Source organism: Cynocephalus volans, chromosome 6, assembly GCF_027409185.1.
Source record: "Cynocephalus volans isolate mCynVol1 chromosome 6, mCynVol1.pri, whole genome shotgun sequence".
In the NCBI taxonomy this organism is placed as follows: domain Eukaryota; kingdom Metazoa; phylum Chordata; class Mammalia; order Dermoptera; family Cynocephalidae; genus Cynocephalus; species Cynocephalus volans.
The window spans coordinates 108325028-108340565 of record NC_084465.1 but is presented as its reverse complement, the minus strand read 5'-3'; the positions used below and the strand labels follow the sequence as shown (position 1 = coordinate 108340565).

At 40.6% G+C, this 15538-nt stretch overlaps 1 protein-coding gene across 3 annotated transcripts in view; it reads left to right on the top strand.

Moving 5' to 3' along the window:
* The window catches only part of SNX29 (sorting nexin 29), a 573196-nt gene that overhangs the window by 186428 nt on the left and 371230 nt on the right, over positions 1-15538 (top strand). For all 3 annotated transcript variants that reach the window (XM_063099603.1, XM_063099601.1, XM_063099602.1), the window contains one exon: positions 10650-10732. In XM_063099603.1, coding sequence (XP_062955673.1) covers positions 10650-10732 — 83 coding nt within the window. The remainder of the gene's footprint in view (positions 1-10649; positions 10733-15538) is intronic.

Sequence of the window (15538 nt, the reverse complement as noted above, 5' to 3'; positions counted from 1 at the left end):
AGGCTTGACTGGGATTGTTTTGTTGAGATGTCCTAAAATGATTCTTGTTTATGGCTCACTGAGTCTTTGAAGCCACATTTCAAACCAAGTTCTGAATTGATGACAGGACTTCCCTTTCCCCAAAGCTGTGTTTAAAGCTGTACCACTGTTTATAATAACATTTGCCTAGTCGTCTCTTTTAAAAGTAAAGGGATGTTAATCATAGAAAGTGGAATGGTGGTTGCCAGGGGCTGGAGAAGGGAGGAATAAAGAGTTGTTTAATGGGTGGAGTTTCAGTTTTGTAAGATGAAAAATGTTTTAAGATGGTAAATCTTATGTGTATTTTACCATGACTTAAAAAAAATAAAAAAAGAAAAGAGAAAAAAGAAGGTAAAGGAATATTAAAGTCTGCTCTGTCAGAAGTTGACTTTGTCACTTAATTTTTTGTGCCCTCTGCCTGTATTATGGACCCTCACATCAGGAGATGCCTGCTGGATAGTCTTCTAGACAGGCAAGATGTTTTACATGGCCCTGTCTCCTTCTCTCTAACGTAATCTTCTGTTAAATAAGATTTTAAAATTTTAATTTAAATATAGTAAAAAACCACTTTTTAAAGATATAGAGTTCTATGAGTTTTAACACATGTACAGGTTCTTGTCATGCTACACTATGGTTTTAAATTGTGTCTCCCCCTCAAAATTCAGGTGTTAAAACTTACTGGCCAATTGTGATAGTATTAACAGGTAGGGTCTTTAAGAGTTGATCAGGCCATGAAAGCTTCTCCATCTTGAGTGGAATTAAGGCCCGTGTAAAAGAGGCATCTCGCAGGGTTAGGTTCCTTGCCTTCCGCCTTCTACCATGTAAGGACATAGTATTCCTCTCCTCTGGAGGACGCAGCCTCAAGGTGCCATATTGGAAGCAAAGAGCAACCCTCACCAGACAACTGCACCTGCTGGTGCCTTGATCTTGGACTTCCCAGCCTCCAGAATCATGAGAAAAGAAATTTCTCTTCTTTATAAATTTTTCAGTCTCAGGTATTTTGTTTTAGCAGCACAAATGGGCTTAGATACCCTGCTACCACCATCAGGATACAGAAAAGTTTTACCACCTCAAAAAATTCTCGTATGCTGCCCCTTTATAGTCAAATCCCCCCTGAAGCTTTGGCTACCATTCATCTGTCCTCCACCCCATAGCTTTGCCTTTTCTGGAAGGTCATATACATAAAATCGAATAGTATTAAAATAGTGAGACTGGCTGCTTTCATTTTTTGTAGTGTTTTTGAGATTCATCCAGTGGTAGCATCTGTTAAGATCCCTCTTTGTTAGTGCGTGGTATTCCGCTGGATGGACATATCATGGTTAGTTAGTTCACCTGTTTAATGACATTTGAGTTGTTTCCAGTTTTTGGTAATTGTGAATAATGTTGCTATAAACACTTGTGTACAGCTTTTTTTTGTGAGCCATAAAAGTTTGTTTCTTCAGGAAAAATTCCCAGAAATAAGATTGCTGGGTAATATGGCATGTGTATGTTTAACTTTATAAAAAAAACAACAACAAACAAACAAAAAACCCCGTTGTGCTGTTTTTCCCAGAGTGGCTGAGTTATTTTGCATTCCCGTCACCAATGCATGAGAATTTCAGTTGCTCCACATTCTCCCCAGCATCTAGTATTGTCCTTAAAAGCCTTTTTTAGCCATTTGAATAGGTTTGTGTAGTGGCATCTCTTTGTGATTTTGATTTGTATTTTGATAATGACCAATGATTTTGAATATCTTTTTATGTGCTTATTTACTGTTTGTATATCCTCTTTGGTGAAATATGTCTGTCCAAATCTTTTGCCCCTCTCCCTTTTTTATTTTTAAGTTTTGAGAGTTATTTATGTATGTTGGATACAGTCTTTTATTGCCTATACAATTTGTAAATACTTTCTCCAAGCCTGTAGTTTGTCTTTTTATGCTCTTAATATTTTTCACAGAACAAATCTAATTTAACATCTTTTTCCTCTTATTAATCATGCTTTTGGTGTTATATCTAAAAACTCTTTGCTAACTCTAGGTTAGGCATAATTTTCTCCTGGGTTGTTTTCTAAACATCTTATAGTTTGTGTTTTACATTTGTGATCCATTTTTTTAAATCCAATCTGAGTTAATATTTATATAAGGTGTGAGGTATTGATTGAAGTTTATTTTTCTGCTGATGAATGTCTAATTGTTCCAAAACCATGTGTTGAAAAGACTGTCCTTTCTCCTAGATTGCCTTGTACCTTTGTCAGAAACTACTTCACCTTGTTCGTGTGGGTTTATTCCTTGACTCTTTGTTCTATTGGTCTTTGTCTATCATTTTGCCTATACTACATTGCCTTGATTACTGTAGCTTTATACTAAATCTTAAAATTAGGCATTATGACTTCTCCTACTTTGTGCTTTTTCAAAATGATTTTGGCTATTATAGTTTGTTTGTCTTTCCATGTGAATTTTAGAATTAGCTAGTCTATACCTACAAAAAAAAATCTTGCATGGGTTTTGATTGGGCTTGTAAAAAATCTATAGGTCTTTCTGAGGATAATTGCCATCTTAATTATTTTTAGTCTCCCAAGCCATGAATCAAATCTCTTCATGTATTTAGTTCTTTGATTTCTTTCATCAGTGTTTCATAGTTTTCAGCACACAGATCCTGGACACATTGTCGTAGATTTTTACCCATATATTTCATTTTTTAGAGCTATTATAAAATTATTCTTTTTATAAATTTGCTTTCCAAATGTTCATTGGTAGTGCATAAAAATACAGTTATCTTTTATATTCAACCTTGTATCCTGTGACCTTGAAAAACTCACTTATTCTATGGCCTTTTAAAATAGATTCTTGGGATTTTTCTGTGCAGACAATCATCTCATTTGTGAATAGGAGCAGTTTGTTTTTTCTTTCCCGCGTGTATCTTTTTCTTTTTGGAGGGGGAGGGGCTTATTTCACTGGGTAGAAGCTCCAGTAGTCTGCTGAACAGGAGTGGTGAGAGAATACTTCCTTGACTTGTTCTCAGTCTTAGGGGGAAAGCTTCAGTCTTTCACCACTGAGTGTGGTGTTAACTGTAGGGTTTTTTTTGGTATGTCGAACCTTACTCTTCATACATTTTCTTTTTTCAAAAGTGCTAGTAAAGTGTGTTGATGGAAAACATTTTTTCCTCCTAATTCTATCATCCAGAAATGAGCACTGTTAACATTGTGGTATATATTTCCAATAGAAACATGAGGGTACTTAAAAAAAGGTTCATGGAAAATGGAATGAAAAGATAATAGGGATCTCTCCATGAACTTTTTAAAGAACCCTTGCATATACCTATGAATACATGTAGGGGGTTGTTGGAAATACACTCGGTGCTCTGCTGTGTTCACTTAATGGTATATTTGTGTAAATGTTCATCCATGTTAATAAACATATTCATCACAACTTTAACGGTTCCATAGTATCCAACTATAGATGGATGCAGAATAATTTATCTGCCCACTCCTGTGTTGTCGACATTCTGTTTCCTTCTGTTATATTCACAATATCTTTGTGTACTTGTTCTCGAGACTCCTCATCCTGTTTTCTGAGTACAGTTTCCTAGAAGTGGAATTATTGGGTCAGAAGGTGTACAGTTCTTGAGGCTGTGATTCATATTTCCTAAAGGTCACTCGTGACCAACTGCTTACATTTACGAGATGTCCGATGGGGTTGGTAGTGGAGCCTTGAACTTCTTAACCCTGGGAAGGTTTCTTAACATCTCTGAGCAAAGCTAGCTGGTCAGGAGGATCTCGTTCATATTAGCACAAGAGCCTAACCAGCCAAGGATTCTGCAGACCCATGCTGACCAGCCCACATTTTCTCATGGAGTCTCCCAAAGCTTTAAGTTTTCAGCTTCGTCATGTTCACTTAATTCCCTAAACTTATATGACACAATGTGAGACTTTTCAGTTAAAGGGGTTTAAATCCCAGGTTTGAGTGTGTGTGTGTCATTTGACTCTCTGAGCCTCAACTTTACCATCTTTAAAATGGGCACAGTAAAACCAACTTCATGATGTGTTATTGATGATTCAGTAAGACCAAGTATGTGATAGAGAGGAGAAGGACATGGACTTGGAGAAGCTTAAGTAAATTGTGGCTCTGCCTTGTACTGACTGTGATTTTTTGAGTAGTTCACTTAACCTCTCTGAGCCTCAGTTTATTCATCTGTAAAATGAAGGTAATCTAAAAAATGGGGTAAATTACAACCTGTCTGTAGGGTTGCTGTACAGATTAAATGAGAGCATGTCTGTAACACCCTGAACATTAAGTGCACCACTCAGAGGCAAATGCTTAGGTGTTGTAGATAGAAAAGTATATTTTTTATTAAACTTGTAGGGATCTTTGTGAATGAGGCACAGCTTTTACCTGTGAGAGGTCTTGGCACTGAGCTGCTTCTCACTAAGCTAGCAAGGAGAGATTTCAAGGAAGGCTTAAATACTTCAAATGCCCACCTCTGCTACAATCCACGTGGGCAACACTTTTCTAACATATACTTAGTTCTTTTCCATGAAGATTTTTTCCCCCAATTCTAGGGGTCTGTGCTCAGTCCTAAAAAGCAGCTTTTCACAAATTGTAGGGTTTGAGGGGTTAATAGGTGGCCAATGTGCATAAATATGTTGAAGGCTCTGAGAAGCCCTGGGAAGCTGGATTGAGGGGGAGAGAACATACCCAAGGTGGTTTCGCCCACTCTTCTCTACCCTTATTTAACCCCCAGTCTCTCGTCCTCCTTCACCCTCAGAGCACTTTTTCATCCCGTGGACTATGGTTGGGAAATGCGGTTTAAAAATATCTTTTCTTCAGGCCAGCCCCGTGGCTCACTCGGGAGAGTGCAGTGCTGGTAGCGCTGAGGCCGCAGGTTCGGATCCTATATAGGGATGGTTGCTGCACTCACTGGCTGAGCGTGGTGCAGACCACACCATGCCGAGGGTTGCAATCCCCTTACCGGTCCCCCCCCCCGAAAAAAAAAAAATATATAAAATCTTTTCCTTATGTTTAAAGCAAAGATTCTCTTCCTCCAATCTCAGTTACTTGTGTCATGATTCTGTCATGCCTGTGTACCACCTGTAGTATTACAAGGGTACTTCAAAAAGTTCATGGAAAAGTAGAATTAAAAGATAATCCAAATCTTTCTGTGAACTTTTTGAAGACCCCTCATATTTACTTAATTTTTTTTTGTTTAAATCCACTCCCTTTTGGAAGAACTTCTAGTAAAACTTCCAATAAAACTAGCTTATTTTAAAAGAAAGGGTTTTTTAAATGTAAAACTAGTTTAAAAAAAAAAATTTAGAAGAAATGCCCAAGTATTAAAATAGAAAACGTTTGAGCCTCTCAAATGATCTTGGGAACATATCACATTTGGGAAATTTTGGTTTAGTTCATTCTCTTTGTATTTTCCCCCCTTTCATTGAACACTGAGGAATTTGGACTCAACCACCCTTCACACAGTGGGAAGAACTGGACAAGTTTTCTTTCTTTCTTTCTTTCTTTTTTTAAAAATTTTATTTTGTCGATATACAATGTGGTTGATTATTGTGGCCCATCACCGAAACCTCCCTCCCTCCTCCCTCTCCCCCCTCCCACCCAACAATGTCCTTTCTGTTTGCTTGTCGTATCAACTTCAAGGAACTGTAGTTGTTATGTCTTCTTCCCCCCCGTTTTTTTTTTTTTTTTTTTTTGTGTGTGTGTGTGTGTGTGTGAATTTATTTATTTATTTTTAGCTCCCACCAATAAGTGAGAACATGTGGTATTTCTCTTTCTGTGCCTGACTTGTTTCACTTAATATAATTCTCTCAAGGTCCATCCATGTTGTTGCAAATGGCAGTATTTCATTCGTTTTTATAGCTGAGTAGTATTCCATTGTGTAGATGTACCACATTTTCCGTATCCACTCATCCGATGATGGACATTTGGGCTGGTTCCAACTCTTGGCTATTGTAAAGAGTGCTGCGATGAACATTGGGGAACAGGTATACCTTCGACTTGATGATTTCCATTCCTCTGGGTATATTCCCAGCAGTGGGATAGCTGGGTCATATGGCAGATCTATCTGCAATTGTTTGAGGAACCTCCATACCATTTTCCGTAGAGGCTGCACCATTTTGCAGTGAACTGGACAAGTTTTAAGGAGGCAGTGGGGAGGGGGAGTTTCTACGAGTTGATCTTAGCAGGGTTGGATTCCACTGCCTTTGCTTAGACTGTGAAAGACAGAATCTGCCCGACTGAACTCCTACACCTGCTCCTTCTTGTCCTGGGTTTGCTTACTGTTGCTATTGTAGAGTAATAGTCAAGGGCACCCCAAAACTACACCTCCTTGTTTGAGGCAGATGTGTGAATTGCAGCTGAAAGACTGAATCCTTGGAGAGAACCCAACTGTTGACAGATGGGTCATGGGCTGGTCACAAACAGAGGGCAGGAGGTGCCCCAGCTACACCAGCTGCTAACACTGGGGTGGAGGTGGGGCAGCTGGTCAGACCCTCAAGGCATATGAATGGCTCATTTCATTGGAAAGTCTGAGCATTAACAGTTCTTTGCAACAACAGCACCCCCACCCCTGACTTTTCTAGACGGTTTTCCAGATAGAGTGGTAAGATTTGATTAAATCACTCTGTTGGTTGCAAAAAGAGCTAGGGATGGTAGGGTGAGGTTCAGCTGAGCTGTGTAGACTCTAGAGCTAAGGAAGAGATAAGTTCCATGAGGTGGAGAAGACAGAGTTGCTCTAAGATACAAGTGACTGGGCACCACCTGGTTCAGCTGTCTCATCCTCATGGGTTCACGCCGTCACATTCCACCAGTGTAGATGGGGCAGGGAGATGAAGGAGGCCCTGCTCCATGACTGCCTCATCATCCCTCTCCACATTTTCCTCAAGTTAAACAATTTTAAAAGACTAGGCAATGAAAATGTTTTTGTTTTCAAATATTACTTTGTCATAGAAAATTAGAGAACATAGCTGAACAACCAAAAAAAAGTTAAAGGTAAAAGCCCTGTGACTTGACCACACAGCGATGAGTCTGGTAATACCGCCTCTGCGTGTTGCCTTCTGGGCACACACTTGTCCTCTGCCCTGGTGGTGTATAGTGAAAAGGTTGCACATCCAGACTCAGAAGCCTGACTGCCTGGGTGCAAGGTGGGCGCTGACACCCCTAGAGCCTAAGGTCAGGTTTTGGTCTCGTCCGCTCACCTTGCCTCCCACCTCTTTAGGCTCACAGGCTACTGGTGATATGACTTGTCCTGCAGCTAAAGGGCTGTCTCTGTTGGGGTGGCCTTCAGCCATTATCACTCTCTCTTTCATATACACTTAGAGGATTTCTGAGGCCTTTCATAGTCAGCATGCATTTAATTAACTGACCAGTTCCATTGTCTAATGAGCTGTCAAATAAAAGCCATTTTTACTTGACAATCTTAAGAGAGATCTGTGTAATGAAAGAATGCTAAATTCTATATGGTTTCTCTGTCTACAAATTAAAGTCATGTTAGTGGGTTGCAAATTAGTTGTCTGAAGTCTGGGAGTTATTTTCTTGGGACTGTAACATGCTAAGTTAAAAAATCAAACAAACAAAAAACCTTTGGGAGGGGGGCGGGGCAAGAACTCTCTATTCTGCCACAGCCCCACAACCCCTTCCCCACCTTGTTTTCTAGGTGGTTTGTTGTACTCCTTGGCATAGCCTGTCTGACAGCTGTGGTCATTTAAGTCTGTATTTCATCTTAAGAGGCACACTGTGGCGAAAGATTATTATGAGCATCAGTTACAGTAATGGGATTGATAGAATTATACACACGTTGTGCCCATATCCATTTCTGGTCGCGATATTGCCCTGTACTTAGATGAGATATAACCATTGGGGGAAACTGGGCTGAGGGTATATAGGAACTCTCAATATTATCTTTGTAACTTCCTGTGAATCTACAATTATTTTTAAAAAATTAAGAAACAAGAAGGGCTTGGTTGTCTCGGGGGGTCAGGAGCTAACAGTTGCCTCTTGGAGTGGTCAGTGCACCAGCCAGGTGTTTGAATTTTATTCAGAAGATACTTCAGCTATCCCAGAGACCTGAAAGTATTAATTTTCCACAAAAGGCAAACAAGTTCATTGGTACAAAGATGGCTGGGGTGAATTTTTGGCTTCTGAAGGTGTTCATCTGGTGGTTTGATATATTCCCCATGACTTCTTATCATTTTGATGGAAGTTGGATTTATATTAAAAATCTTGGTTTTGTTGTGTTAGGTGTGATTTTTAGATGGAGTCTTAACATACCATTAAAAGATTGATGCAAACCAGAGGAAAACCAGCCACCTGAAACATTTTAGCACTGGTCACAGCATGGAAGACACATAAGGAAGCCGAGGTGGCCTGTCTATTGGGAGCAGGTGAGATGACATCCGGCAGCCAAACGTTAACAAGACTCACCTGCCAGTCGGCCTGAGTGGAGCCTGCCTATTGGGCTTCTTGGAAAATGTCCAAGAACTGTTGTTAAAGTTATGCCATATAGAAATGCATATGGATTGCTTTCTTTCTTTAGATTTAAGGTAATATGTGACTTGAATTCACATGTGGAGATCTGGGATGAGTGATAAGCCTCTGGCTAAAGGAATCCAAGAAAACAGTCTGTACAATTCATGTACTCTGGGGAATATTTTCCTTCCCACAAACCTTTTCAGGGCTTGTTAGTTGTTTAGTTTCAACATCTGCTATTTGTATCACAGATGGAGAAAGTGCAGATACCTACAGAAACATTCAAGATAGGCTGTCTAGGACTAGGGGGATAATTAAGGGATTCCTTTGTGTATTGCCTTCTCTAAAGCTTCTGAAATAAATGTGGAGTTCTCAGGTGGTACCGAAGTAAATGGGAGTTTCTCCCTTTGATCCCGATGTTTTTTTCCTGCCCAAAATACAGTGTAGAGAAGCAAAATACAAAGAAAGTGCTCTCTTTGAGGGCTGATATAGTCAGATGCATTGAAAACAGACATACAGAACCAGTGATGAGCAGTCCAAATTTTTCAACTAAGTAGATGTGTGGAATATCTGTACCAAGGAATGCTATTTCCATCTGTCAACAGACAGAGTCAGGCTTACTGTGGTGAGTTTTTACATGAGACAACCCAGTAGCAGAAAAATTTATAGTATGATGCTGTTTTATAAAGTGAACTCTGTGTGAGTAGATTGGGTTTGTAGTGATCACCTGAGCAAGCAGAGGGGCATGAAATGTTTGTGCCAGGTTTTTACCACTGTTTGCCGAGGGGAAGGGGTAGTGGAGCAGAAAACAGGGAAAAAACCTCAATGAAATAAAACAAAGGAGCATGGAAGATGTTTCATCCATTTAAAATTTAGGGTGTGTATGTGCACCTAGAGAGAAGTATCATAGGATGGATATAAAAAATGTTAATGGTGTTTATTTAAAAGTGTTGGGTTTTAAGCCAATTTTTACATTCTGTCTAAATGTGTTCTGCTTGCTTATTTTGTGATGAGCATTTTTATTTTTATAATTGTAGAAGAAACCCAGTCTTCAGCTCTTTTCATTGTGAGGAAAGAAAAAAATATTCTAGCATGTGTAAAGGCACTCAGGGTGGAGACCTGGGGGGGGGAAAGTGGGCAGAAACAGACAGTGTGGAAGAACCACCTCTTTCTGGCGTAGCTGGTGAGAAACCAAGTTTGGATCTCAAAGGAGACAGAGAAAGGCTCTTGGGGACCTTGCGGGCAGAGAGACATGGGTTTACATCTTGAACGTGTATCTTACTGGTTATCTTGGCCATGTGATCTTGGTCAGAGACCTTATCTGTGCAACTCCTCTCCTTTGGAATGGGGAGAATGCTGCAGGGTCATCGTGCATTTTCCACTGAATGCAGAAATGGATGAATGGATGCAGGCATGCATGTTTGATTCAGTGAGGTGACATGTGTGAGATCTAAGCTATGTGGTAAATACCCAACAGATGGCAGCTCCCCCCATGCCGATCCTCATGTTCCAGCCTCAGCCACTGTACCTGGGGAGTGAATTCAGGTGGGGCTTGTCATGGCTTGGGTTCTCTGTTCCATTGTACTGTTTTATGTGGGGGTAGATGTGGACTTGACTAACTGCCTCTCTTCTTTATGCCTCATTTTCCTCATTTATAAGATGGGGGTTATGTGCCTTGGAAAGATTCAATGTGGTGATACATAAACACTTGACATCATGCCTAGCAAATGTGTTAGTGCCTTGGAAAGATGCGATGAGGTGATATATAAACACTTGACATCATGCCTAGCAAACAGTAAGTGTTTAATACATGTAGCACTTAATAAAATTAATAGTATTTCTCAAGGTGAATACACAGTACTTAGTGTGTGCTTCTGTAAATGGAGAGAATATTAGAGTGCCTGACACTGACTAGACACAGCATGTATCAGCATTCTTAGTTCGTGGGCACTGAAACCAGTTAGTGTTATATCTCCATCATGAAAGAACAGTTCTTGAAAGTGTTCTAACAACGTGCCCTTGGTAACATAGCTGTTTCCAGTGATGATCTCTGAAACAGAATATATTAATAGTTCTATGATACAAATTGTGTGCTTCTCTTTACCTATATCCCCCCATCCCTTGCCTTGGGTCTAAATCGCTAATTTAAATATATTTTTTAACATTCTTATACTTGCAGAGAAAACGAGGTGCTCAAAGTCCAGCTGAAGAAATATGTAGGAGCTGTCCAGATGCTGAAGAGAGAAGGTCAAACATCGGAAGGTGAGGGGAGACTGAGCCCGGGTGGGGAGGGGCCGAGCTTTTTCATCAAACCCTGTGCCTGGCACGTAATTGACATTCAATGTGATAAGTACATATGTGGATGAATTAGAAAAATGGTCCTGGTCAGGGCTCGAGAAAACTAATCAGATGGGAAACCCTGCTTTGTATTCTTGCTGAATGTATGACTGGTATTGTAAGATTCACTTGCTAGACTCATTAGCAATAGTCATATCAATTTGTATACTTAGGGAATTTTATGTTTAGAGTCTTGAGATACTTGCAAGGTAGTGAACCTTGTGGCATGACTAAGTCACATCAGGCCAGGGGTGTAAGCCACAGAATGCCAAAATGGTGAAGAATCAGAGCTCCAGACTTTGACCAGGTTCCAACTCCAGCTCTGGGTAAGTTTCTTAATCTCTCCATAGCTCAGGGGTTAGTTGACAGCACCTGCCTCATGAGGCAATCCATGTAGACATTGTAGCATAATGCCTACTATAGAGTTAGTACTGCATAAATTTTAGCTACTGTTATTGTCATCATTATTCAGAAGTACAAGTAGACTGAAAAATGATTACTTGGTGAAGACCTGACTGAGGTGGTGCCATATGTTTCTCCTCTCTGTACTTTGGCTACCTGTTGTGAATCTCCTAAAATGTTGCTCAGGTCAGCCTAAAGAAGGCATTTTTAGCTTGGGCGACATGTCTTGTAACCCCCAGCCAACTGACCGTAATGACATTTTCTTACAGAAAGATGAACTTTTGGAGTGTGGACATTTTAAAGAGGGCAGATTCTCCACACTCACAGGTCTGGGGAGTCAGCCAGACCTGCGTTTGAATTCAGCTCATCCACTATCATTCGAATTTTTGGAGTTATTTTCCTATCTGTACGAGGAAGCATCATACCAGTGTCATGAGGTCATTGTGAGGATTTACCAAAACAATGAACACAAGGTTTCCAGTATGGTACCTGTCATACAATAAATGGTTGTTATTTTTCTGTGTGATGGAGACAGTATTGGAATCTGGATATGGCTTACACAGTGGTATTATAAAGATATGAATTTTCTTTGAAGCCTGTGTATTTCTCATGGTCTTTGACCAGGATCAGCATGCTGGTGATGTTTTTTTGATAATATGCCTTGCTTCATTCATATTTGGTCTGTAAACCTTATTAGTCTGGGGTTTATCAGTGCAGAATTAATCACATCTTTCTCTGTGGGCTCATTGCCCTTTTCTTACGGATATATTGCTGTTATGGCCCTGAATTCATTTCATTACGTGGAGTTATGTATATCCTGGTCTACCGACTTTTCACCTCTCATCTCTGTTTCCCTAGAAACTGGCTTTTTTAGTTTTGAATGAATAGTGTGTGTCTAGCCCTTTACTCTTTTCTAGCAGATTCAAGTGTACTCTCATTTGACTCAGTAACCTTGTGATAAGTGGGTATTTTTCCTTTATTTTAAAAAACTTGTTATTGGAGGCTCAGGAGATTTTAACAGGCTGGGGGACATGTATCTGGGGTGGAAATGAACTCAGACCATTTTCTTCCAAATCCTTTGTTCTTTGCCTTATAGAGTTCTTAAACTTTAGTGTGCACAGGAATTACCTGGAGAACCTATTAAATATGCCTCTTCCCAGGACCATGCCTCTGGGAGTTGTTTCAGTGGGTCTAGGATGGGGCCCTAGATTTGCACCTCTAGATATGTGACTCTAGTGCAGGTGACCTGTGGACTACGCTGCCACCTTTTGAGAAATCTACACTTTGCATAGAACTTTGCTTTGGTGCAATAAAATTAAACCAGGGGTGGGGTGGGGGGTGGAAACACCACTGGGCTTGCTTTTGATTTGAAAACTTTAAATTATAAAATGCAATTCTGAGTAGGAGAATTTTGGGTATGATTCTCCCTAAATGGGCACACAGAACCTATAATGTACAGAATGGTCTCTTAGGGCAGCTGAAGTTCAATATCACAAGATCCAGCCTGAATGCTCTGAACCGTAGCTGGATGTGAGCTTTTTCAGGATGTCATGTAATCGCCCTTAAATGGATCGGAGCAGAGATAATTAAGCATGTTCCACTGCTCCACATAGCTGCAGTTCCTTATACTCTCTTCTGTACTGTGTGATTTAAGACCATGGCATCTTATCTGTGAGTCCTTCTTTATTGGAAGGTTTTTATGAAAACCCTCAAGTGTACCAGATGCTCTGTTTTTATTATATAAGTCCTGCAATTCACTTCTCTTCACAAATATAAGTGAGCGCAGCTATCTTCCAGGCACCATGAAAAGCCTTATTAAAAGGCAACTCTTTCAAAAATTATACTTTGGTCTCCTTTCAAGAGCTTTGATCTAATTTCAAGTGATGTGTCATCTGTTACTTAAAGAAATTGACTCATTCTTCAACCCCAACTAGTTGCTGCCTCAGTTTGTTGAAAGCCGTTGAGTATGACTGGCCAGGCTGTGGGGTCTCTGGGATTTGGAGGCGCTGGGGCAGGGAGAGGATAGAGAGGGCGAGAGTCCTTTCTTGATCCCTGATTTCTTGGCTTCTGGTGTTGGGGGATGGAGATGACTTCTAGCTTCCCAAATTCTAGGTGGGAATTTAGGACACATTTTCCACAATAAAAGCCTTTGAATTTGAGGATATGAAGATTCTTTTTATCTTTTGGCAAGAAATTGTTTATGAAATTGAGCCCATCAGTAGGAAAAAGAGTGGAAAATCATATAAGCCCCAAATGCCTTCAGGGTTGAATAGATTCCTGAGGGCTATTCTGAAATCTTTACCTTTGTTATTACATTTTTATTGTGGAAAAATGCCTCCAGCATGTTAAAAAAAAAAAAACAACTTAATGTGAACTTTTAGAATAGATTGTTAAAAATCTATAATTTTACAGATATCAAATTTCAGATTCTCACCCTCTTTTTTTTTTTTTAAGACTGATCTAGTCCCTCCAAGAAAATCATGACTTAACCAGCAAAATATGGAGTAGAATTTTGGGTGGCTTCATTATCTAATTGAAAGATTTTTTTCCTAACGTGGTCCAGAATGAGGTTGGGTAAGTGCTATTTTCCCTTGGTAAGGTCGGAAGACTTGCCATAAGCTTGTGCCTCCACTGGTGTTTGTGGATTTCTCTCATCCTGGAGCAGGTTGTCTCTGTGCTCTTCTTCCAGCATAAAGTTGTTGGGTAGACCAGAAGGCCCACACCTGGTGTTCAGGCCTATCCTGCCTCTGGGCTGATCAGCTTGAGAAAGGAGGAGTCTCACCTGTTGGCTCCTTGGTGGGTCAGAAAAAGAGGAATGAGTTGGGTGTGAAGATGTTCAGTGGCATCAGGCCTGACAGTGACGTGTCCATCACTTGGAGAGGGAAGGCTCTCTAAGCCTGGGTAAACCTTCACATGGAGAGTGAACTCTGGCTCTTTACATGGCCCTTTTCCTTTTTCCAGCTTGTGGTTCATTCTCAGGAGCACTGGTTCTGTTGGATATTAGTTAATGTTGAGAGAGGGCAGCTATTACATGAGAGACTTATATATTATGTGCTTATCACATAACAAGTGGTCAGCAAACGATGACCTTGTTTCACCTTAAAGATCATGGTTAATCATGACCCTTCTCTCTCCCCTTCATATTCTATATAAGAAGTAGATGAGGAATCAGACAAATAGTGATCAAAATAACATTTTAATTACTGACAGTCGGTTGGAGACTCTAGCTGGGCCAGAGCCACACTCCCTGATGTGCTGCCTTGTGGGTCTAGACCCAGGAACCTCTCTTGTGAGGCTTTGTTGGGTCTTCAGAATTACTTTTCGTCCTTTGGGCACCAGAGAGGAAGAGAGTCCACGGGGGAAGTTTGCTTTTTAATACACCAACTCCTCCTAATTGAGAATCTCACCAGTCAGGGACGAGTTGGGGAGTGAGTCTGCATCATTAAGGCTGACGTCTCCTGATGGAAACATGGCCTGTGAGGTGCTAAAAGCTGTGATGACTAGAGCTGTGGAGATGGCTCCTGAGCGAGCTATAGGGCAGCATTGATGTTTACTGAGTGCACAACTTCTCTGTTGCATCTGACCATCTGCCAGCAGAAGGAAGGCTGTTCTGCCTGTGGCTGTGCATCTGACCCCAGTGGTTTCACTTCATCCTCATCCCTGCACGTCTCTCCAGGAAAATGGCTGTCTTGGCCAAGTGCATTTGGGAAACATTGCATGCTACCCATTCTTTCTTTTTTTTGTTGGCCAGCTGGCTTGGGGATCTGAACTCTTGACCTTGGTGTTATCAGCACCACACTCTACTGAGTGAGCTAAACGGCCAGCCCCCCATTCTTCTTGCATGTCATGATAGACGTTAGTAGATTAGTGACTTCTGTGATAAAGACACTGAAGACTCCTTTGGGCAACTTTGAGGCCATGTGACTTTCTGTGCCTCAGCATCTGTCTTTGTAAAATGAGAATTGTAATAGTGCTGTCCTCATGAGGGTTTGGGGGAAGATGAGATGAATTAATACATGGAAAATGCTTAGAATAGTGCCTGGCGCATAGTAGACTCTCAGTAAATGTTAGCAATTATTACTATTTGAGCTATCTCATTTTACTTCTCAGAGCCTCTTTATACAACCATAAAATTAGGATTAAAATAATACATCATATGTTGCTGTCATAAGGATTAAATGTTAAATGACATAGTTCAGACAATATGTAGCAGGGGAGGCAGGTTTCTCTGATGTTCCCCTAGCAGGAACGTTCTTAAGAAGGTCTTGCTGGAGAACAGAACCTTGCTAGATGTTGGGCTTCTCCTGGACTCTCCTGAGGAGCATTCAT